Below are 25,840 nucleotides of genomic sequence, written 5' to 3'. Positions count from 1 at the left end.
AGTGCTCGCCTAGCACATGTAAGGCACTGGGTTAAAACCTCAGCACCACATAAAAAATGAAATAAAGATATTATGTCCACCTACAACTAAAAAATAAATATATTTTTAAAAAAGATGGTAAATTAAAAAAAAATAGTAAAAAAGAAAAGCATGGGACTGATGTCCATTCTAAAAGGAAAATTTTTTTTTTTTACTAGAGATTTAACCTAAGGATGCTTTCCACTAAGCTACATCTTCAGCCCTTTTTGTTTTTTAATTTATTTATATATATATTTTAATTGTTGATGAACCTTTATTTTATTTATTTATATGTGGTGCTGAGGATCATACTTACTGCCTTGTATATGCTAGGCAAGTGCTCTACCATTTTTATTTTGAGATGGGGGTGTCACTAATTTGCTGAAGCTAGCTGGCTTCGAACTTGCAGTTCTCCTGCCTCAGCCTCCAGAGTCCCTGGGATTACAGGTGTGCACCACTTCACCTGGAAAATTATTTTTGAAACTTTTTTTTTTTTTTACTTTTGAGACAATGCTTTGCTAAATTGCCAAGGCCTGCCTCGAACTTGTGTTCCTCCTGAGTCAGCCTCCCAAGTCACTGCAAGTTGCTGGGGAATGAAATTGACCAAATTATTCTATTATATTGTGTGCATGTGTAAACATGTAACAATGAATCCCAATGTTATGTGTAATTGTAATGCACCAGTAAAAAGGTAAAAAAGAAACTGTTTCTTACCATAAAATTAACATCAATAAAATACTGATGTCTAATCTATAAAACTGAATTATAGCAAAAACTGTTAAAAAAAAGTTTATACATATGGTAGGCAAGTGCTCTGTCACTAAGCTCCACATCCAGCCCTGCTTTGCCCATTTTTAAATGAAGTTGTTTTCTTACTGCTGAGTTGTGAATTGTAAGTTATTTGGCTTTGATATAGATTATGTATTTCTAAATTGTTTGCTTTTCAAGTCAATTCACTGTCTATCATGGATTATCCTCCTTTTTTAAGTTTCTAATAATAATAAACTGTTTAGTCAGCTTTTTTGCTGCTGTGACCGAAAGACTTGACAAGGATTTTAGAGAAGGAAAAGTTTGGTGCTCATGGTTTTAGAGATTTCAATGGCTCTAGTTTGACGCTTATGGTCTCAGAGGTACTCTGTTGCTCTGGGTCTGAGGTGAGGCACAACACCATGGTGGAAAGGTTTTGGAGGAGGAAAGCAGCTCAGACATGGCAATCAGGAAGTGGAGAGAGAGCTCCATTAACTAGGGGAAAAAATATAAACCGCAAAGGCATATCTCTGGTGACCCACCTCCTCCAGCCACACTCTATACCTACTTATAGGTACAGCCCAGTTAATCCATATTAGGGGATTAATGGCACTGATTGTGTTAGGGAACTCATAACCAATTATTTCACCTTTGAACTTACTATCATTGTCATATACATGAACTTTTGGGGGACAACCATAACAGAAATTAAAGTGTTAAATTATAGAAGAACCCCAAACATAGGAAATCAAACACATAGACATTTAAAGATCCCCATTCCTCTTCTCCAGAGATACTCACCTTCTTATTGATTCTTCATGTAAGGTAAAGATTTTTGTATTTGTCTGTCTTTGGGGAAAAATTTATTAGGCATTTTATATTGTACCCAACCTTGTGATGCAGTTTGCTTTCTAGAATTTGAAATCTAATTTAATTGTGAAGGTTACTTTGTAGTTTACAGACTGCTTCATGTTATTTGAATTAGTGGCAATTATCAAGTCCAAGTTTTATGGTTGATTTTAGTAGTTTTTTTTTAATTTACCATTGCTTTTAATAATTCTTTTTGGGGATGTTTTTGTTATTTATGGCAATTTCTGCATAACCTGTATCTAAAATTTGATTAAGTCATTATGTTCTCCAGCAAATCTTTTATAAAGCTGCTAACTTTTAGCAAATTATACTGATAGGAGTACATACAGTAGTCAGAGGGTGCTTCCAGTTAATATTTATTTCAGAATATAAAAATTCAGAGTCCTATAACTGTGACTATCTAGATTTTACTTGAGTTTTATAATTTTCTCTCCTGCCCCCTATAGATGTGTTAGAAAAAAATACTTAAGTGATAAAATATTGGCAGCAAGTAATATTTTTAACTACATAGTCTCATTGATTAGAGAAAATAATTTATCATGATCATTATTTGTATTCTTCATCCTGACAGGAAATATTTGTTCTGAATATTTTGTTAAAATTTATGAAATGTGAACAATTTTTAATAGGTAATTTGCAGTTATTTGCTAGCCCATAAGTAGTCAAGTTTAGAATTCAGTCCTGAGTTGATCAAAGGGTCAATCTGGGATTGTTTTCTTTCAGGTATGATTTTTGTTCTATTTGGAAATACTTTATAAATTTATTTATTAAAGCCTAACATGAATTATTAGCTTTGTGGAAAAAAATGCTGGACCTAACATTTTTTCCATTGGTAAATCCTAGATTATGTAGATTGATAAACCTTAGGGTTGCCTTTGAAATCTGATTCTTGTCTTCTTGTAATCCATAATTGCCTAAATTTTAAATCTCAGCAGAAATTAAAGTTGAGCAAAGTATATGAAATATTTTTGAAAAATTTAAAAGCTTCCTTTTCTGTAGTTAGGAAAGTTTATGGAAAAGTGTCAGTTTTTTACCTTAAAATTATGTGAATTATAAAGAATAAATAGCATTAAAAATTATTAGAGCTGAATTTTGGACACTTTGACATACTAGTCTATAAACAGGTATAATTCTTTGCTTTTATCCCAAGAGTATTATGAAAACATTTTGAATGAATGTGTATTTGCTCCCCATAGGATAAAATGCTTTGAATCACTTTCTAAATTGTTGTTGTTGTTCTTTTAAGAGTAAAATTCCAGTTGGAATTAAAGCCGGGCTTTCTAATAAGGTGAGTCACTTCTTCCTTGAATATTTCTGCTTTACAAAGTAACACTTGTCATTTATAATACTTGACAATTGTTGCAGCAGAAAACCATCTTATAGTTAGTTGGGCCTGGAGATGTTTTGCCTCTGGATTCCAAGTCTCTAATCCTTGCAGCAAGCAGAAAGGTCCTATATTCCTAGCTTGTTTTGAAGTTATTTCTGGTCTGTCTGTGGAACTTTTAGAAGAACTTTGAACTGTAATTTAGTGTCAGATCACCTATTCAACAAGTGTTTTTATCACAGGATGCTTTTAATCTTCTCTTTCAACTAGTCTACCTGTTAGATTCAGTATTCTATTGGATGAAGAAAATAATTAGGCTGTTTTGAGCAGAGTGCATTTTTAGATGTTGTTAAACTGCCCCTTATTAAAGATTACCTTTTTATTCTTAGGAGCATGCCATAATTAATTTTTCCATTTATATTTTTGGGTACCAGTTTACTTTTGGTTTTTCACTGTTGGACATGTGTAATGAAGATCATCATACCCTCTTTCTGCCTTCCTCTTGTGCATCCTCTCCATTTTCTTCTTGCACTCTTGCCCATGTATTGTATGTGCTCATTTTCTTATATCTTTGTTTCAAATGTATAATAAAACCATATAAAGGCAATTAAAGCCCACAACACCTCCTCAATTCCATGTTTCCTCCCCTCCCAGAAACCATTTTTCTGTGGTTTTATATTCTTGTTACGCTCTTATCCACAAGTATTATGTAGATTATTTTGTGTAAATTTTTTTTTAATTTAGATATTTATTTCTTTATTTCTTCAGGTTGAAAACATTTTATTAGTTTATATTGTTAACACAGTGTTTTCCTTATCTCTCTCTCTCTCTTTTTTTTCCCCTCCTTTTTTGGTAGCAAATTTGGGCCTCTTCATCTCTATACTGTGTGTTCCCCAGCTCTTTTTAGAACGTGTCTCACTAAGTTGCCCAGGCTGCCTCAGCCTCCAAAGTAGCTGGGATTATAGACATGTGCCACAGTACCCAGCCTTTACTTATTCTTAGGGTTTTGGATTTTTTTCTCTTTTGATATCTGTGGATCTTGTTCATTCATTCTGATAACTATATAGTAGTCAGTTATATGACCTTATACGGAGTAAAAGTCCTCTATACATCAACATTTCACTTGTTTCCAGTTTTTGCTATTGCAAAAAATGATGCACTAGTATTTTGTTTCATTGTGCACATAGGTAATGTTCCTCTAGTTTGGGTTTAGAAGTAGGATTGCTGGACCATAGGCCATGCCTGTCTCAACATTACAAGACAGTAACAAATAATTCTGGAAGGTGATCCTGCCTTTTGTTTTTAAATAGTTGCCTTAAATATGGTCTCATTAATAACACTGCTAAAGTTTTAAGAGTTTATACATTTTTATAACTCTAGATTGTATTAAATTTCTATCCCAAATGAGTTTTCCGATTTGTCATCACCAACGCACTGATGCCAGTTGTTAAAATGTTCATCCTTGCTTGTTTTATAGGTAGAAATTTGTGCCTCATTTTTATTACTATTTATTATATATGTTAGGCATTTTGATAATAGGATGTATCTGTATTTAATGTATATCTGTATTGACAGTTTGTTCTGCTAGTGGAAGCTGAGCAAGAGAAAGTTGTTCTTAAACTTATGGTTAACTTCCTTGCAGTACTTGAAAGTGGCAAACAATACCAAAGAATTACAAGATTGTGAGCAAGCTAATAAACTGGGAGCAATTAACAACACATTAAGGCAAGTTTAACTTATTAATATTAAAAGATATTCTCTTGTTTAGCTTAATATCAATAATCTTTTTTCTTGAGATTGTGGAAAATCATTTTTGCTAAACATTAAATTTTCAGCTAATATTTGATAATAAACTTAAATTCCATAATAATTTTGCCTCTTTCTTGGCCTTTTTGTTTTTAAATTTCTGTGATGTATCATAAATAGCAAATATATTAAAAAGTAGATTTTTAGATTACTGAGGGCTTATGGGTTTTGAAACTTTTTTATAAATAGTAGTTCAGTCTACATATTTAATTTGAATGTTATATTTTGAATGATAATTTATTACCATAAGTTTCATAGATTTTTTTTTCTACTGACTTCATTATTTACTCTAAGCAGACATTTGTTTTTGAAGACTAATATAAATCATTTATAAATAGTTCCAGCTTATGCAGTGTAAAATAACTGAATGTAATCTGTTAGGAATAGATTATTACAGACATTCTTTTAAACTTTCAATTGTTTGTATTTGTGCACATAATTGATAAGACTCATAATAAATTTAGTAATCTTATTTAAATTAAAAATATTAATATAGAAAAGTAAAAGGGATAATATAATAAATGCCTTTATAACTCATTTCAAATAAACAAACCTCCAGAGCAGAGAGATTGTTCACATTTTTGCAAACAGTTGGTAATGTTTGATTACTGAAATGGCTACAGAAATTACTGAATGCTATGGAAAAAAGTAAAACAGGGAAGAAGAATGTAGAGGGTTCAGAGTGAAGGGGGTGGCACTGTTTGAAATTGGGTGGTCAGGGGAAAACCTGAGTGATAACAGGACATTTTAGTATTGAAGAAGGTGAAGGCTGAAGTTACCATATGGCTGCCTGGCAGTGTGCATCCCAGGTTGTACCTGAAGTGTTCCTAAGAGACCGGTGGCAGGGCATGCCTAGACTATGAGGAAACACAAGAATACTGGTGTGGCTGGCTCTACAGGGATCAAGGGCAAAATAGTACAAGACAAGGTCAAAAAATGTAAAGGGTGGAGGTGGGGTGGGTGGAGATCTTGTAGAGCCTGGAAGGTACTTGTAATGAATATTGCTTTCATGGGAGTGGAATGCAAAGTGCTCAAAGGATCTTTTTTTTTTTTTTAAGAGAGAGAAAGAGAATTTTTTAATATTTATTTTTTAGTTTTCGGCGAACACAATATCTTTGTTTGTATGTGGTGCTGAGGATCGAACCCGGCGGCTCGCATGCCAGGCGAGCGCGCTACTGCTTGAGCCACATCCCCAGCCTGATCAAAGGATCTTGAGCACAGGAGTGAGAGTGTGTTTAGGGAGCCCTGTGCCATGCTTTAGAAGCCTGATTATGAGATATTGTAGTAATCCAGATAAGACCTATGGTGGTTAGATAGTTGACAGCAGTAGAAACAATGGGAAGGTCAGATTCTGGACATATTTGAAGATAGGGCTGACAGTATTTGCTGAAGAATTGGGTATGGAGTATGAAAAAGGAGCTTTATGGATGACTGTGAGATTCATGTTCTTGAGCATAGGAAGTTTTATTTTTTTGTCTACATGTAGTATTGTGTAGTATTTCCACCCTACTGTTGTTATCTGGATGTTTTCCACTAGGGGAACATTTCACAAACATTTTAGTGCACGTGTGCATTTCTAGGGAGAATATTACTAGGAATGAAATTAAGTACTGCCAAATGGTTTTCCAAAATTGCTGTATCAAGTTACATTACTGCTAACAGTGCCTAAAAGTTCTTAGTATCAATTGTTAGAGAAGATGTGGAACTATAATTCTTAAATGGCTTTATTTTGAGGTATTATTGGCATATAATGCAGTGCACATATTTGAAATGCATATATACACATAAAATATCATCACAATTAAGACAGTTTATATCTGTTCCCTTCCCTTCTTATCTCCTGGTTTCTCATGCTACTTTTTAAAAAAAAATACGTGTGTGTGCACGTGCGCGTGTGTGTGTGCAGTTGGACACAATACCTTTATTTAATTATTTTTTTTTTTTATGGTGCTGAGGATCAAACCCAGTGCAGTGCACATGCTAGGCAAGAGGTCTACCGCTGAGCCTTTTCTGACTACTCATTTCCCAATTGAAGACTGTAATTCACAGCAGCATCTTTATGGAAACATTGGGTTAAATCCAAGAAAGTCTTATGTAAATAGCTTTGCATCCATCCCCAAACTGTCTTTTTGAAAAGTTTAAATAGGTGACCTCTGGTTCCTTCTAGCCTATGTATAAATCACACTGGGTGAGCTCTGTTAGCTTTAGGTAAATATTCAGTTCTTTTCCACTAAAATGTCTTTAGGCAAGTATTAGATTGAAGTACTTAGCAAAGCCTTATCAAATAATAGTGCTCAAAGAAAAATGTTTTTGCAAGTCAGTCATATTGTTAACCAGAAAAAAGGAATTGACTTATTATTTTCAACATAAGATTTATCTTATTAAACAACAATAGTTATGTCATTTTTAGATCTTAGGCATTCTTGTTGTGGTGTCATATTTCAACTGAATCAACTATGATACAAAAGTTTTCATTAACTTATTAATTATTCCCATTGAAAAAATATCCTACATTAAATTGATTGAAAAACTATGTAGTGCAGCCAGCCTTACACACTTCATTGTTCGTGGTTATGTAGCAGTTTCTTAAAATAAATTCTTGGCTGTGATAGTACGGCATAAAGTATTAAATCAGATAATCCCTAAATGTAGTACTCTACTTGTGTAGTGAATAAAGAAGGGAAGCAACATGATGCTTCTCTGATAGATGTTTGCCATCATGTGTTTAAGACAGAAGGCCTGCAAATAGATAAAAATGGATGTAGGTCAGAGTTCGAATTAATACAGTTGTTCCTTTTCAAGTTAGAAATCTTTGCCATAGATTTTGCTAAATGATGAGATAGAATGTAAGATGAATAATAACTCCATGATGAAAGTGACTTTGGTGTAACTAATGATGGTACATTAGATTGAGAGATTGTAGACATGCTGTTCTTGGTATTTTGGATTCTATCAATATAGAAAGCAATTTCAATTTTTAAAATTCTGAAAGTTAATGTAATTCCTACTTAAGGAAATACAAACATTACTATAATTTCTAAGTCATTTGAAAAAGCCAGTTTGAGGAGAGTAATGAATTACAGTAGATGGGGTAGAGAGAGAAGAAGGGAGGGGAGGGGAGGGGGGATAGTAGGGGATAGGAAAGGTAGCAGAATATAACAATTACTAATTGGACATTATGTAAAATTGTGGATGTATAACCGACGTGATTCTGCAATCTTCATTTGGGGTAAAATTGGGAGTTCATAACCCACTTCAATCTAATGTATGAAATATGATATGTCAAGAGCTTTGTAAAGTTGTGTACAACCAATAAAAAAAAATTAAAAAAAAAAAGAAAAAGCCAGTTTGATTTTGTGTTTATAAGTTTTATGTATTTATAAATTAATTTTTTGTCAAAATTATTAATATTTTAATGGTACTGGGGATTGAACCCAGGGATACTCTACCACTGAGCTACATCCCCAGCCCTTTTTTAAATTTTAAGACAGATTCTTAGTAAGTTGTCCAGGATGGCCTTGAACCTGGATCTTCCTGCCTCTGCTTCCTGAGTGGCTGTGATTACGGACATGCAGTACAGTGCCTGCCTCAAAATTGTTTTGGAGATAGAGAAAATAATCATTTTAATATAGTTAAGAAATATAAATCACTTGTGGAAATTACTATATCTGTGTTTTTCCTATGACTTGTTTTTATTCATGTATCCACTAATAATGGAATTTGTGATTCATCTAATAAAAAATGACCTTAGACTATTATTTTAATTACACTTGAATACATTGTTAGAATTTTTAATTCCAAGTTGAAAGATTTTTCTTTTTATTCCTCTTTCCTGTAGTAATCAAAGCAAAGAAGCTTTCATTGACTGGGCAAGATATGATGATTCACAGGATCACTTTTGTGAACTTGATGGTAATAAAAAAATTGTTGTAATTAGATTATCTTAACTTTATCCTTTTTAGTAAGACATTTAAATAAAAATATAATTTGAATTACAGCTTAACACTGGATTTTGCTATGTAGGTCTTATTTATAACAACATATATGGAGAACCTGTGTTCCTGGTGTTAAGCACATTAAATACTTTTGTCTTTACAGCTAGCTTAATGGGTATATATAATTTTATGTCTGAGAAAACTGAGTGTCAGAAAGACTAAAGAACTTGCTCCAAATCACACTAGCAAGAGGCTGAGGCAGAATTTAGTCCTGAATTCAAAACCTGTGTTCTCTCCACTACAACATACCATGTCTTATGCATCTTCATTTGAGGACACTTGGTTATAATATGTGAACATATTATAAAATGTTTACACTGGAATTTTCTGGAAGTTTCAACAAACTCATATAAAGATGTTCTTCAATATTGGGAGGATGATAATTGGACTTCTCCACAGCAGTGTCTCTTTCCAAGAAAAAATACACAGAATACTATTTTGCAGGGCAACTACCACTTCCTTAATAGAAGGTAATTGCTGTTACTCAAAACTTTTGATCTATAGGATATTTCCGTAGAGCTGCTGTGTTGTCTGAAACCATTGATTTGGCCTCTTTTCAACCTTTTATTTTCATATTGTTAAATTTTTGGTGGCAGGGAAGAATTGGGTTCAAGCATGCACAGTTGGAAATGGATAGAAGTTTTCTGAAGTCTTCAAGGATCTAAAGCAATCATACCAATTTATAAATGTTTGAAAGGGTTCACAGGTAGAATTGTGCTATTCTATTAATTGTGCTATTAATCTGTGAAGTATATTATAGTGGGCTTCTACTATAGGATGGTGAATTGAGAAGAATAATGGAAGATGGAATGTTATCATTGCTTATAAATTTCAGCAAAGAAATTAAAAATATTTGCAAGATTTCTTTGCTCATTTGTATGTATATACATATATGCAATTAAGGAAATACTCTCCATTATATTTAGAATTGGCAGGTTTTGTTAGCAAGACATTGTATCTATATTAAGAACTCTTATCACTGCTTACACTTATTTAGTCTTTTGTTCTAATCGAGTTTGGTGTTTAACACTGTGGTCACTTCTTTCCAATTTATTATTTTACCTGTTTGATTAAAATAAAATAATTTAATCGTGGTTATTTAATAGGTTTTCTGATTAGTCATTTCTGTGAATATATACATTTTATAGTAAATTGGGTATTTCATAAAATACTATTTAGTTGCAAGCATTATTTGTATAAATAAGTTGATTGCTGCATTTCCCATTAAATACATGTTAACTATTTTTAAAAATATTACTTTCTTAAATTGCTGAAATAAAAGAGATATCCTATAAGAATTTAAATAAAATAAAATCACTCTATTTAAGATTTTTAGAATTACATATTTTAAATAGGAATTTTTATATTTTATGTAATTCTTATGTACATAAAACCATGCTACTTACTAATTTGGTTGCTGCTACTCTTTTGCATAGTAATGTTCATCTGTTTCCCAGCGATTTATAGATAATTTTTTATTATAGTCAGTGAAGCTTTTAGAATCATTGTTTAGTTATTCCTGTTACCAAAATTCAGTAGATTAAAATTAAACTTGAAGAAAATTAACCCCAGTTTATTAGGGAAAATATCCATGTTTCTATTTCTTGCTGTTTTGTTGTTGGTGTTATCTCTGTTTGAATGGAAGATGATCTCTAAAGATCAAATAGTTTTTAATAATTTGGCAGTTTAATAGTCACTAAGGCAAGCTGCCCTTCCTATCCTATTCTTATTTTTTGCTATTGTCTTTATTCATGGCTTGACTTCTCTCTGGTTCATGTTTCTGCTCAAATGTCAAAGAAGGCTTCTCTCATGTCTATACAGAATAGTAACCAGGGTCATTCTCAGACTCTTTGCACTTCTGGTTTCCATCCACCCATCCCCCGCACTGACAACCACCTGATGATACGTGGTCTTTTATTTAGGCTGTGAGTTCACGGTCCTCTTCAGTTAGATTGCGAGCTGCTCAAGGGCAAAGGGCTTTCTCTTGCTGGCTCTCTACTGTATTAGTGCCTAGAATAGTGCCTTGACTGGTAGGTGCTTAATAAATATTTGTTGAACGAAGTAATTGGTTCATAAATCACCTAAATGGCATGATAGGTTTTTATTTTCATTTTCCCCCTGTTTACTAATACATTTAAAGTACTGTTTAGAATAGTAGTTTTAAAATATGAAGATAAATGACTTGACAGCTTTATAAACTTAGATTCTCCTCTACTGTGTAGACCTTGTTTTAGATAGTTAGTAGCAGTCTGGGATAGGGTTGATGATGGAGGGCTGTAGGCTTAATTAGGAGTTCATAACATAATATTTTAAATATGTGATAAGCAAAAAACCTGAATCCTAAATTGATTATTCTATGTTAATATAATGTTTTAAGAGATTGGTGGGTGACAGGACAGGGCTGAATATCTGACACACTAGAAAATGTGGCATGACCTTAAAAGCATTAATATTAAATTAGGGCAGTGAAAGGCAAATTCATTTGAGAAAAATGGTATTCTTAAGGAGGAAAATAAGACAATAGCTCAATTTGATGAATTCCCATAATTAGAAATCTTGATTCAGTGAAAGTCATTGAATCCCTAGGTAATAGTTGACATATACAATGAACAGCTTTGTAGAGGGAGGAAGAAGAGAAAATTTTCTTGAGGGAGGACATAGTACTGGGGGCAGAGGTCCTCTGTAGGCCACTTTTTGACCCAATGTAAGTTAACTGTTTCGTGTACTTTTATTTATATAGTGGAATATCTATAATTCTAGAGCTAGAAATAGAGCCAATATCTTATATTTTGTAAAGTTTTTTTCCATTTCTTTGTTAGACATATACCATCTAATAATGGCAATTTGCAGGTACTTTTGTATTTTTTCCGTATCATAAAAATAGCTGATAATTCTTGGAAGACATGGATCAAGGTACCAGTTTCTCTTTATTCCCAATCGTAGTCATCAAATATCCAGTGAGTTTTGTTTATTGATAGGAAAGTATACTGTTAGATAAGGAAAGGAAGAGCGACATTAGTGATCACATTTGGCCCCCATTATAAGCCATAAGTCTGTGTACTGTTTATTTAATCTCATGCCACCAAAAGGTAGTGAGAAATACATTTATGCCAATGTAGGTGAGACTTGTGGAGCATAGTTACAATAATTTTATGGTCAGAAGTTTTTTTTAGGTATGAATTTATGTTTCCTTTTTTGACTGGGAATGTGAGCCTTAGTAATTAAGAATGTTTTTCTTTTTAATCTCTGTTAAAATGTCCAAATAGTAGAGATTTAGGAAATCCTTATTTGGGTTTCATTGTGGAAAATAGTCAATTTTACGTGTTCGACAAATTTTTGAAAATTGCTCCTACATGTACTATTTTGAGAGTGAAAAACCACAATATATTAACACTAGTAAAATGAGGATTTTTAAAAACTAGAGCATTGCTCTATGAATAATCAGATTTGAATCACAAAGTATTGAGCCAGGTGCTTTTTAAGACCCATGAAGAGAGAGAGAGTAGCAGCGACTTTTTTTTTTTTAATGGCATTAAGAGTTGAAACCAGTAATGCTCTGCCATTGAGTTCAGTCCCCAGCCTTTATTAATTTTCTGTTTTTGTGACAGGGTTTCACTAAGTTGCCAAGGTTGGCCTTGAATTTGTGGTTCTTCTGCCTCAGCCTCCCAAATAGCCAGGATTATAGGCCATGTGCCATTGCACTCAAGGAAATCTGTATTTTAAATATAAAATGTCTTAAAAAATCAGTTTCCAAGCCCATGGTAGTTGGGTATATATTTAGAGAAGAAATCATATAAGACAATAGAACTAGTTATGGTTCTGTTAGATCTGTTCATTCCTAGGTGGCTAAAACTAATAAGATGAGGGATGTTCATTTTCTTAAGAGCATTGAGTATCCAAAGGAAAGGGAAAAGTTGCTTTTTTGTTTCAGATAATTTGTTCAAGTTTTACAAATGCTGGGTCAAGTACAGTCACAAGTGTGTGAACCACTCTACCACGTAAGTTGGCAGTGACTTGAAAAACAGCATTTTCCCAGCTTTTGGGTAGCTCTGTTTGCATTATAATGCCAAATTCTAGGCATATAGTGAGACATGGATGACTTTTTGAATCATCTCTTGTTCAGATGAGAGATCTCCTGCTGCTCAGTATGTAGATCTGTTGCTGAACCCAGAACGTTACACCGGCTATAAGGGGTCCTCGGCGTGGAGAGTGTGGAACAGCATCTATGAAGAGAACTGTTTCAAGTAACAGGGAGGGGTGGGGAAGAGGAGATATTTATTTCTGTTCTGAAAAGATTATGTATAAAAGTCAAACCATTTTATGTTTTGGGTTTTGTGTTCTTTTTTTAGGCCTAGATCTGTTTATCGTCCTTTAAATCCTCTGGCCCCAAGTCGAGGTGGGTTTTTATACATTTTCATGCTTTTGAAAATTGTTTATATTTTTATATTTTATATTGTTTTAATTTGAATGATTAACAAAATATGAGATTATTTTGTAGGTAAGTCTTAAAATTCCTATACATCTTCTATAGTTATCATCATTTTTTGAGTGCCTGCTATGTGCCAGCCCTAAAATAGGAACTTTACATAGAATAAATTAGAATATGTGAATAATCCACATTCACCAGCGCTTTCCTGGGAAACTTTTAAAAATCTGAATGCCCTGTAGCAGTGAAGGACCTAGACATCCATGTTTTTTAAATTCTGCAGATGGTTCCAGTGTGCAGCTCAGTTTCAAAACCAGTGGCTCATCACAGTGCTTCTGAAACCTGTGTGTGTGCAGATTCCCTCACAGCCTGGTTAGTGAACAATAGGCTCTGCTGCTCTAGGCATCAGTGGGACACAAAGTCTGGATAAGCTCCCATGCACTGCCTGGAGTGCTCACCCCCCAGCATATTTTGAACAGGAAGAGAAGGAGTTGAGGCACTCAGACTGCACTCAGCAGAGCTCTATACCTCATTGTCCTGTAAGGGTCTGTTGCTACATGGACCACTTAAAATGTGGCCAGTGTGAAACTAAGTTGTAAATTTTATTTACTTTTAATTCATTCAAATGTAAGAGAGTTTAAGATACTGTTACCACTAAACAGAGTTGTCTTGGTAGTTTGTTTTAGTAGGTAACATCAGTGCAATGCCATGTGCACTTTTTACTTTGAAAAATGTGACTGTTAGAAAAGCTTTAGGTGATGTATGGCTGGAGTGATACTTTGACCTACAGCATTGCTGAAATCAGCTGGGATGTGCTCATTTTGTCCTCACTGAAAAACCAAACCCTGGGAACAACCCTCTTATTGATCTGCCAGTTCAATGTTTTCTTTAGACCAGGATTAAGAAATTGAATTTCCTGGTCTAGATTTGTATCTTTGGCCTTTCTCAGGGCCAGATAGACTTGGAAGAAATGAATGCATAGGCTTCTTATAGATGGTCACTGTCAAAATGTGGGAAATGTTCTCCAAATTCATTCTGAACTGCCTGGAGAAGGGAATTGGACCTTTAAAAAGGCTGCCATGGCTTCTTACCCTTTTACTGCTTTCACCTTAGAACTTTTCTCTTCAAACCTAAATGTTTTAATTATACAAATTTTTTTAATATTTATTTTTTTTTAGTTTTAGGTGGACACAATATCTTTATATTTTTATTTTTATATGGTGTTGAGAATTGAACCTAGCGCCCCACGCGTGCCAGGTGAGCGCGCTACTGCTTGAGCCACATCCCCATCCCCCAATTTTTTTTTTTTAAGAGAGAGAGAGAGAGAGGGAGAGGGAGGGAGTTTTAATATTTATTTTTTAGTTTTCAGCAGACACAACATTTTTGTTTTTGTATGTGGTGCTGAGGATCGAAGCCGGGCTGCTCGCATGCCAGGCAAGAGCGCTGCCGCTTGAGCCACATCCCCAGCCCCCCTAGTTTTTTTATATTTATTTTTTAGTTGTACACAATATCATCTTTATTTCACTTATTTTTATGTGATGCTGAGGATCGAACCCAGGGCCTCACGTGTGCTAGGCGAACGATCTACCGCTGAGCCCCAGCCCCAGCCTCATTAATTGTACAAAATTTTATAAAAATTGAAGCAACGGAAGTTATATAAAGTGAAATAGAAAGCTTCCTCCCTTGCTTTCTGATTCACAGTAGAGTTTGGAAGGAATTCTTCCAACCTTTTCCATTGTTACCTTTTCTAAATTTAAAGCAGAAAATACAATCATTGACTTAAAACCACCGAGTACTGGGGCTAGGATTGTGGCTCAGCGGTAGAGCATTCCCCTAGCACAGGTGGGACCCAGGTTCGATCCTCAGTGCCACATAAAAATAAAGACATTTTGTTGTATCCATCTACACCTAAAAAATAAATATTAAAAAAAAAAAAACATCAGGTACTAAGAAACTCATGTCCATGTTATGATAAATCAGACATGAAACTGCCAGAAAAGAAGAGAGGAACGAAATTGTTATGTAGAAAAGATAGTGAAAGAAGAGGAGAAAGGAAGGAAAAAAGTATGAAAGAAGAAAAAGAAAGCTAGGCCAGAGGAGAGGCTGGGCTCCAGCTCTCACAGCTTTCCTAAAGTAGTTCCACAGCTCTTGCTGATCTGCTTGCAAGCCGTCATCACTGAAATGCTAGTAGAGAGCTCTTCAGCCTTCTCAGCTCTATTTCTCTGCATAATTCCTGAGTTGTAATAGCTAGGCCTCTATAGCTATTTTTCTAAAAGTTTTTGAGCACCAGAACATTTATTTCCCTCCAAAACACAAAGTGGTCCATCAGAGAACCTCAAATGAAGCTGGCAGAAGTGATCTGTGGAGCCAAGAGCCCAGCCTCCTCGCCTTTTCCCACCTCTTATGGCCCAGGGGCAGGCCCTCCCTGTGAAGGGCTGTGTTAGCAGTAATGGGAGAGAAGCTACTGTATACCCTTGCTAATTACTGAAATTAGGGTTCTTTATGGTTGTTTTAGTCACTTTCTGATGTCTTATTTTTTGCATAAAACATGGAAATCTTTAGCCTATATATTCTTATTATGCCATATTTCAGGATGACTAAACACTGACCAAGGTTCATGATATAAGGAATACTTTAACAATAAGTTTTAATCCTATATTAAAAAGGATTCATTTTGGAACCTGAACTATATAGAACTTGAAAATGAAGGCATTTTCTAAATTTTTAAATTTTCTCTTTTAGGTGAAGATGATGGTGAGTTGAAACTCTTGTGTTTTATGTTGACTCCAAGTATAGAAGAAATTATCAAAATTGGATTTTTTCCTCTTTTGATTCAAGAGAAAATGTTGATCCTTCTTTTTTTTTTCTTCAGAAAATAGCTATCAGTGACTGACAGAAAACAAGATTTTTAAAAATAAAGTTATTCTGTGTTAAAAAATATATAAAGACCCTTTATCTAAGTGTGTAATATAGAAATCGGCTTCACATTCTAAGTTTCCTATTTTCTGGTTATTAAAATCTATTTGAATATATTCTGAGGAAATGTAGTACAGTTAACATAGTTTTACCTATAATGTTACCTCTTTATTTTCTTCCTGACTTTAAACTTTATAACATCAATTCTTTTAGGCAGTGACTTCAGTTGAAGTTTCCTTATCTGTGATCAAAGTCAGTGCACTGGGTAGGATAGGAGATAGGCAGAACACTGGGCCTTCCCTCAGGAGCTGACATGCATAGGAAGAATGATAAGCACTCTGCTTTATAATGAAGCTAAGAGGAGATGTGTGTGGTTACCGCTATAAACTGGAGGTGATGCAGCTCCTCAGGTAAAGCAAGTCATATGCCGCTGGAGTGATACGGGAAAGCCAACTGGAGGTAGTGGCTTTTGAGATGAATTTTAAGTAAAGGAACAGATTTGGGCCAGATTTGGACAATACAAACTTGGAGGAAATAGCATGAGCCTACAAGATGAGCAAGGAAAAGTCAAAAAGCCTGTTGGGAGACAATAAGACCATCCTGTTAGCAGTGGGAAAGACTATGTTATTGGTCCTTTGAAGTGCTGGATAGAGGCCAAACTAGAAGACTCAGATTTATCAGGTAGAGTTGAGATTTTTTGAATAAACAGTTGAGATAATAATGATCCTTGGTAAGTTAAGTTGAATGAATGACTTTCTAGAGAGATGTTTGTGTAGTTTGTAAAGTATTAAAACTTAGGAGACAAAGGAAGTCCCATCATGGAATTAATCTCCTAGACTCTTTACCCAGCTTCTCTATATATTGGGTTTCTGTCACTCTTTTCTCAATTAAAAATATAGGAATTTAGGAGGTATAATAAAAATTCTATCCTTCTTGACTGACATCTTTTTTTTTTCCTACCAAGAACAAAATTGATCCAGGAATAATTCTTTTTTAGTTGACAAAAATTATATATACTTATATGTCGAGCATGATGTTTTGAAGTGTATGCATTGTAGAATGGCTAAAACAAATTATTATATGTATTTCCTCACCTTTTGTGTGTGTGTGTTGGGGGGTGGTTCTGGAATTGATTCTAGCGCCTTGTGCATGAGAGGCAAGTACTCTACCAGATGAGCTATATCCCCAGCCCCTAACTTATTTTTTTTTAATGGCAACACTTAAAATCTTTTTGCAGCAGTTTTCAAGAATATAATACATTGATATTAACTGTAGTCATCATGTTGTACAGTAGATCTTTTGAACTTACTCCTACTATCTGAATTTTTGTGTGCTTTGCTATTCTTCTGAACTACAGAAATAGATATTATGACATTAATACAGAAATTAGTTAAGCTCCTTTCTAGTCTGTTCATTTGCTTTTCTGAAGAATTTTATTGAAAATTAAAGGTTTTAAAAATTATCCTTTGAAACTTAATCTTAGATAATTGAGGAAATATATCTAGCTTTATTGGCAAAAGGAAAATGAAGTAAATAATAATTTGATTTTTGTATTCACTATTTTTTCTGGAATTTATAAAAAGTACTGTGGTTTTTTTTTCATTAAAAGCAAACTTATCCTCATGCTTTTGGATATTCAAAGCTTCAAAGAATTAGGATTTACTTAATATTGAGACTGAAATGTTTTTTAAAAACATTTTTAATGATCAAAATATCATTTATATGAACATTCTCCAAGGGTTGGGGTAGCACAGTGGTAGAGTGCTTGGCTAGCACACATGCCACATGCGGCCCTGGTTCAATTCTTGGCACCACATAACAATAAACAAAATAAAGGAATCTATTTACAACTAAAAATATGTTTTTAAAAAACATTCTCCAGAGTTACTTAAATTATTTGGGGGCTTTATTTTATAGAATCGTATGCCTGTTTTCCATTTCACCCAAATCAGATATTTTTAGAGATAACTGTTTAATTTCTCATAATAAGTATTTTATAGGCCTAATTCATTCTAATTTATAAACGAACATTTAAAATATTTTAATCTGATTCTCTCTCTCTCTGTGTCTAGGAGAATCATTCTATACATGGCTAGAAGGTAAACTTAATGTCTGTTTTTTAAATTTATTGGCTTTTTATACAAAGAAATATTTAATATGTTTTTGTAAGTTTTAAGATTTTATTACCTAGACAACAAATTTTGACAGTGTTTAAAAGAAATTAGCACATATTTTTAGGTTGTATATTTGGGGATAAAATTATATGAAAAGTTTGAGGATATTGGTCAGCCAAAAGCCAATGTGTGAATACACAGGCCAGATACTATCATTAGGTTTCCATAACTGTTCCCTAGTCTTATTCATTTTGTATGTAGTGCTCAATCAAACTATTTTTCTAGTAACTAGTAAGCAAATCTGTTTTTAAATAGAGGCATTCACCTTAGAAGGAAGTACTTTTTATGTGTAAAATTAGGGGAGACATATTGAATCCAGAAGGTTCTAAACATGTTTGCCCGTGTTAATATAGTCCAGATTTCTCTAGTTAAAATTAAGATAAAGCATTATAGATCCCAGTGTATTAAATGTTTAAGCATTCCTTTATATTCTATAATGAAATATAAAATGTTACTGATAGAAAAATGTTCTCCCCGCCCACCCCTGGCCAAAGGTATAGACAGAGGTTTATTTAGGAAAGTAGGTACATATTTAAGGGAGAAGGGGGTGGCAGTCTCAAAAGAGGTGCTTTTAGGGTGAAATGAGGAATATGCAGAATATGCAGGAGAAGCAGGCTCTCTCCAGAGGGAGAGACAGCAAGCAACCTGTTGGTGTGAAGTGAACCAACATTTTGATCATTTTGCTACTTGATAACAGATTTGATGAAAATTTTCATGCTATGTTAAATCTATTCATAGTGTGTTTTATTAAATCTATTCATAGTTTGTATCCCTTGTTATTATAACATTCAAAACTGTCTTTATTTTTAGGAGAGAGCTATATAGTAGAACTTAGTTTTGTACTTTTTGGTTTCTGTCCATGACAATTTAAGTATTCTAGCAAGAATTCTGAATTAGAGAATGAGATCTGAAAAGAATTTTTTTCCTGTTTGAGGCTGCTTCCTCTGTGAAAGGGCACAAAGAGTAAATTAATGATCTGAAAGATCTTGACAAGATGCAAAGTAACCCACATAGATATTCTTACACTGAGAAAAATTTGCCCAGTCTATAAAATGAGACTATACCTTACTTTCCAATATTGAAACTCATTTCCCCCATGGAGAAGGTATTTAAAAACAAAATAAAACAACAAACCCTATTGGGTAGTGAAAAAGGGAAAAGGCTAGTTGCTCTGCATCTACTGGATTCTTAAAACTTGTTATTCTCTGTTTTTATATATTTTTAATTTTTTTTTTTTTTTTACAAGGAGTATTACTTCATCATGATGTGTGCTCAGTAAATTCTTGGCCTTAGTCATAGAAAGCCAATGCTGTTGCCTTCTGGGAGCTTGCCAGTCGCACCCTGAGAGTGTGCACCTGCGGGAGCCTGGGCCTTTTATCTTACTCTGCATTAAGTTTTCATCATAAGTCAGTTTATTCAAAAGCCAGAATCTATATTGTCTTCCAGTAAGAGAATGTGAATCTAATTGTTTATGTATTAATTCTCTATTTTTAATGTCCTTGAATCTTTAAGTCCATGTAAATGGAACCACCATTTGACCCTGTTATCCCACTCCTTGGCATATATCCAAGGGACTTTAAATCAGCATACTACAGTGATGTAGCCACATCAATGTTTATAGCAGCTCAATTCGTAATAGCTAAGCTATGGAACCAACCTAGCTACTCCTCAATAAAGAAAATGGAGAATATATATACACAATGGAATATTAGCCATAAAGAAGAATGGAATTATGGCATTTGCTGGTAAATGGCTGGAACTGGAGACTATCATGTTAAGTGAAATAAGCCAATCCCAAACAACTAAAGGCCAAATGTTCTCTCTGATATGTGATATACACAGTAAGGGGGTGGGGAGAATAGAAGTTAATTGCATTAGACAAAGAGGAAGGAAGGGGGGATGGAAATAGGAAAGATAGTAGAATGAATCGTACATAACTTTCCTATGTTCATATATGAATACATGACCAGCATGTACAACCACAAGAATGGGAAGCTATACTCCCTGTATCTATAATATGTCAAAATGCATTCTACTGTCATAACTAAAAAAAAAAACCCCAAAATTTTAAAGTCCATATACTGAATCTCATTGATCCAATCTCTTATCTAAATGGGCATGATTTTTTTTCAATATTTTTCTGAATAGGTTTGTGTCTGGAGAAGAGAGTCTTCTATAAACTTATATCAGGACTTCATGCCAGTATCAATTTACATCTATGTGCGAATTATCTTTTGGAAGGTAATTAGATTTTTAAGTGGAGATTTTGCCTTCTATTAGTGTAAAGGTTATTGGAGGAAGTACATATTCTTTAGAATGAAACATCCTCTTTACTAAAAGAACATAATGTATTTCTCTCTCTCTAGAAACCTGGGGTAAACCTAGCTGGGGACATAATATCAAAGAATTTAAACGCCGCTTTGACCCTGTGGAAACAAAGGGAGAAGGTCCAAGAAGGCTGAAAAATCTGTACTTTTTATACTTGATCGAGCTTCGAGCTTTGTCAAAGGTGGCCCCCTATTTTGAGCGTTCAATTGTTGATCTTTACACTGGAAATGTAGAAGATGATGCCGACACCAAAAGCCTTCTACTGAGTATATTTCAAGATACCAAGTAAGAATCCTGAACTCTGTTCAGATGAGGTGGTTCTTGAATGGCAATAAAAACTGACTACTAAAAGTTAGGAAAAGAAATCAGAACTGAGAAGGCAAATAAATGATCAATGGAATGGTAGCATTTAAAATTATTTCTAAAAATGCTAAATGTAAGCATCTATAAAGCTTTGTTGCAGAAAGTTCTATACTTGAGAACAGGCTATATTTTATTTTTTTAAATTGATTTTATCTTTTTAAATACACGGCAGCAGAATGTATTACAATTCTTATTACACATACAGAGCACAATTTTTCATATCTTTGTATAAAATATTTTTTAATTTTATTTTTTTAAATACACGAGAGCGGAATGTATTATAATTCGAGAGAAGGCTATATTTTAAAATATGACTTAGGATTTTATGTAGTACCAGAATTTAACGTTCTTTCTACCAATTTTATGTTTGTCCTGATATTTAAACTTGAATGGTATCATGCTTAGTCTATCAAACTTAATTTTACTGGTTAATATGAGCATGGAGAAGTTAGATCAAGAAGTACTTAAATTATTATGTTTTTTAAGAGAGTATTGTATATTTTTCACAGATTGATTTTCATTTTTTAGATATTTTGTCATGTAATTTCTTTAAAATATTAATCTTAAAATTTTAAAGCTTTGTCTTTATTAAAGAGTATATATGTGAATTCTTTGTCACCTTCCTGTGTTATAAGAAATATGAATTTTAAATACTTACAGGGAAGAAAAGTCTACCAAAACTCTAATATAAGATGCCTGAGTTTTTCATCTGTAACTTATTAATTATAATATTGTCGTTTCATCAGGTCATTTCCCATGCACTTCGATGAGAAATCCATGTTTGCAGGCAACAAAAAAGGGGCCAAGTCATTAAAGGTAAAAAAAAAAAAACAATTATTGAATGGGGGAGCTGGTGGGGAGCTGTTTGCTGTTGTCTTTTAATCTTGCTCATCTAGATCCTTTTATTCTCTAGTTCTCTGCCTTTTTGTAGTTAATTTGATTTTAAAAGCTTAGTTAGACTGAAAATATTTTTTGCATGATAGGAAGAATTCCGGTTACATTTCAAGAATATTTCCCGTATTATGGACTGTGTTGGATGTGACAAATGCAGATTATGGGGAAAATTACAGGTATGTGTAATGTCTTTTCTTTGGAAATTAAAATTTTCCACTGAGTTCAAAATTTTTATTAGAATGTCCTCATTGTTTATTGCATTAGAGTTTAGAAATAGGCAGATCCAAAGTGCAGTTTTGTTTATTTTTTTATTTTTTAAATAACTTTATTTATTTTTTAATGTAGTGGTTAGGATTGAACCCAGTGCCTCACACATGCTAGGCAAGCACTCTGCCACTGAGCCACAACCCCAGCCCCAGTTTTTGTTTTATTTATGAAAAATATCATTAAACTGTGTTACATGCACATGTTTGTATAAGGATGTTTTTTGTAGTCTGTGTTAATGATTTTAATTTTATTGTATCTGTATCTTTTGATACAATGTTGGGTTCATTTCTAAAGTTGGTGATTGTGAATAGAGTTATATATGTTTACACAAAAGATAAATTATAATTATATAAAAGTTAAATATCCAATTTTGTCATTGAATTTATTTCAGTAGTCACAAGAGACCACCTAAAGACAAAATATGAAAGCTCTGCTAGGTAGGTCTGTTACCCTGAACAATGAAAAGGGATTGTTTGATGTTTTATTTTCTTTAAAAGAGGATAATAAGTTACAAAAAATCAAGAGGCGGTTATTTTAATGGAGACTACACTAAAATAAAAATTATCTTTTCCTCTGGTGCTGACAATTGAGAAATTAATGAGTATACTTATCACTAGTAATCTCTAAGGTTTGAATTGCCTGGGTTGTTTTTTTTAAAAAGAAAAGAAAAAAAAAAGCTTTCATTGGGATTGGAAGCCGAGTTCAATGGTAGAGTGCTTGCCTAGCATGCCTGAGGCCCTAGGTTCTACATCCAGCACAGCTTGCTCTAAATAAATAAATAAATAAATAAGTGCTTTCAAGGTTATAAATCAAACACTGTAGTTCTGATGTGATATTTTCAAGGTTGTAAAATAGGCATTTACAAGTCTTAAAACAGTTCAGTTTTCCTTAAACTGAATTAGTTTATTAGCTAAGGTTATCTCATTCATAACCTGCCAGGAGGCACTATGTTGTGCCTAGTTTAATATTTTGGTGTAAAGCTCAGTCCATGTGAGTTTCTTGTCATCACAATGGCTTAAGTATTCCTTTAAATCTTTTTTTTTTTTGAGAGAGAGAGAATTTTTAAATATTTTTTAGTTTTTAGTGAACACATCTTTATTTTATTTTATTTTTATTTTTATGTGGTGCTGAGGATCAAACCCAGCGCCCCGTGCATGCCAGGCGAGCGCAATACCTCTTGAGCCACATCCCCAGCCCCATTAAATCTTTATAGTAGTTCTTATTATATAAAGTTAATTGTCAGTTCATCAATGTTTTCTTTAGACTCAGGGTTTAGGAACTGCCTTGAAGATACTATTCTCTGAAAAAGAAATCCAGAAGCTTCCAGAGAACAGTCCATCCAAAGGCTTCCAGCTCACTCGGCAGGAAATAGTTGCTCTTCTAAATGCTTTCGGAAGGTAAGAGCCATTTCCACTGCAAAGACTTTGTTCCCATTCAGTTCTGAGCAAGCTGCAAAGATCATCTTCTCCTCTGATGTGGAGTTTGTTTTGTTGAAAGATGTTATTACTGAATTATACCTGGACTCACTTTGCTTAGAGCAGCTTCAAGGCAGACAAGTCAATTTCTTATTGATCATAGGAGAATTTAGTAGTTTCCAGTTGCCAGGTTGTCTCAGTTTGCCTCATTAATTCTGTGGAGATGATATTCTCTGAATAATCTTGTCATTAGGGGGCTATGATTTGTTCAGGTACCATAATAGAATTAAGAATAGTGGTCATGAAGGTTATCAAAGGAAAAAAAAATTCAGCCCTCTTTTCCTGCTCTTAATTTCTTAAGCCATGAAGTACCTTCTTTCTTTTATTTATACCCCATTTATTTGTCAGATATGTAGTCTTGCTTGTTTATACTACATCGGTATCAAAAATAATTTGAATTTACCTACAGAGATAGATGCAGTGCCTACGGAGGAATACAAAATAGAAGGAAGAGTTGCAGAAAATAATACAGTACTGTTTGGGAAAACAGGGCAAGAATTCAAGTCAAGGAAGATTTAAGAACAAAAAAAAAAATAAGGGATCAAGTGATACAGAGATTATTGCTTATGTTTTCTTATTATGCATTTTAAATCAGATAGGTAGTTAACTTAAAAATAGATTAATTACACTTTTTCATCTTTTTTTTTTTTTTGAGGGTGGGGGGACACCACAAATTGAACTCAGGGGCACTCGACCACTAAGCCCCATCCCCAGCCCTATTTGTATTTTATTTAGAGATAGGGTCTCACTGAGCTGCTTAGCGCTTTGCTGTTGCTGAGGCTGGCTTTGAACTTAGATCCTCCTGCCTCAGTGTCCTGAACCACTAGGATTACAGGTGTGCACCACTGTACCTGGCCTTTCTCATCTTAATAGCAATGATTTTTACTTGTTGCTTCCCTATATTTAAAGATGATGTAGGTTGAGATTTGAAACACAAAATGAACAAAATCTCCATTGTTAATTTGCATTTCATGAAAATTCAGTCCACCCACTTATGAGGCCTGTAGAAAGATAACAGGAGAAACTGAATGAAATTTAAATTAATTTAAAATGAAACTGAAATGAAAAGGATTTTAAATAATTTAAATGTAAGTCCAAATAAAATTAAACTTAGGAAGAAGAAAAAATTGAGAATTTCATTAAAATATCCCTGGGTCTCATAAATGCACACTTGGCAGCTTTATTTCTTTATCTAGAGACCCTGATCTTTATTTTTCACTGGAGAGTTCTAGGCTTGGAATCCGGTCTTCAAGTCCAGGGATTGTGGTCTGTCATTTATTAGCATTGTGGGCTCAATAAAAAAAATCACTGCTCTGCTAGCAAGTTTCCTTTCTAAACTGTAAAATGAAAATGATGAACCATCTTAATGGTTAAAACTTACCTACTAGTTGAGTGACCCTGAGAAAACATTTATTTGAGCCTTGACTTTCTTAAAATGTAAAACCAGGATTAATTATATCTATCTTGTAGCATTTTTAATGTTTACTGAGATCTTACATGTTATGGGCTTAGAACATTGCCTGATATACCCTAAGCTCTCAATAAATGGTAACTTTTTAAGCACTTGAGTAAAGAAAGGAGCTTAATATATACCATGTATTACATCGCCCTAAGCTATAGGAAGGAGAAACATTAGATGTTCCTTATATCAGTTCTGAATTGTACATAAGGAGAATTGAGCTTGTAGAATTACTTTTTTGTGTTTCCCATCCTAGAGTTTTATTTCTGGCCTGGGCTGATGAGGAGCTCGGATTTGTGTGTTTTGTATGTCAGTAATCACAACTGATAAACAAATTTTAGATGAATACAGGGAAGAGGGAGGTACTAGGCAGGAAGCAGTCTTTACCCTCAGCAGGCAACAAGATAAAGAACCATTAGTGTGTTTAGGGGGCAGCTAGAAAGGAGTAGTCAGTGTTTGGAGAGGTATGTACATAATGAATTTATGAGGGGAAACAAATAATCTGAGATTCTTTATCATTGTGAGTTATTTTCATATTACTTTTTCTAAAGTCTGTTGATAATAAGTAACTGGCTTCCTTTGCCTCTTCTAAACCAAGACCAAAGGACTATAGTTTTGTGTTTTGTCAGTTTTTGTAAGAGATGGTAGCATACTGATTTAAAAATTGGAATCCTCAGTGTTCAGTATTATTGTTTGTTTTTAACTTTAGATTTTGCTTTCAAATTGTGGCCTTTAACATTATCAGGAATTTGAAATAAGTAACATCATATTAGCTGTA

The 25,840-nt window shown here is 33.7% G+C and overlaps 1 protein-coding gene across 4 annotated transcripts in view; it reads left to right on the top strand.

The window, feature by feature from the left end:
• Ero1b (endoplasmic reticulum oxidoreductase 1 beta) overlaps positions 1-25,840 on the top strand; it is a 45,363-nt gene that overhangs the window by 16,601 nt on the left and 2,922 nt on the right. For 3 of the 4 annotated variants that reach the window (XM_078023092.1, XM_078023091.1, XM_078023089.1), the window contains 12 exons: positions 2,882-2,923; positions 4,602-4,684; positions 8,604-8,677; positions 12,884-13,004; positions 13,110-13,156; positions 15,929-15,940; positions 18,175-18,201; positions 20,425-20,517; positions 20,643-20,889; positions 21,714-21,783; positions 21,951-22,037; positions 23,392-23,525. In XM_078023092.1, coding sequence (XP_077879218.1) covers positions 2,882-2,923; positions 4,602-4,684; positions 8,604-8,677; positions 12,884-13,004; positions 13,110-13,156; positions 15,929-15,940; positions 18,175-18,201; positions 20,425-20,517; positions 20,643-20,889; positions 21,714-21,783; positions 21,951-22,037; positions 23,392-23,525 — 1,037 coding nt within the window. The remainder of the gene's footprint in view (positions 1-2,881; positions 2,924-4,601; positions 4,685-8,603; positions 8,678-12,883; positions 13,005-13,109; positions 13,157-15,928; positions 15,941-18,174; positions 18,202-20,424; positions 20,518-20,642; positions 20,890-21,713; positions 21,784-21,950; positions 22,038-23,391; positions 23,526-25,840) is intronic. The other variant, XM_078023090.1, reaches the window with a different exon arrangement.

This window comes from Ictidomys tridecemlineatus, chromosome 10, assembly GCF_052094955.1.
Source record: "Ictidomys tridecemlineatus isolate mIctTri1 chromosome 10, mIctTri1.hap1, whole genome shotgun sequence".
In the NCBI taxonomy this organism is placed as follows: domain Eukaryota; kingdom Metazoa; phylum Chordata; class Mammalia; order Rodentia; family Sciuridae; genus Ictidomys; species Ictidomys tridecemlineatus.
The sequence above is the reverse complement of the archived record's forward strand: the minus strand, read 5'-3'. Positions and strand labels throughout refer to the sequence as shown.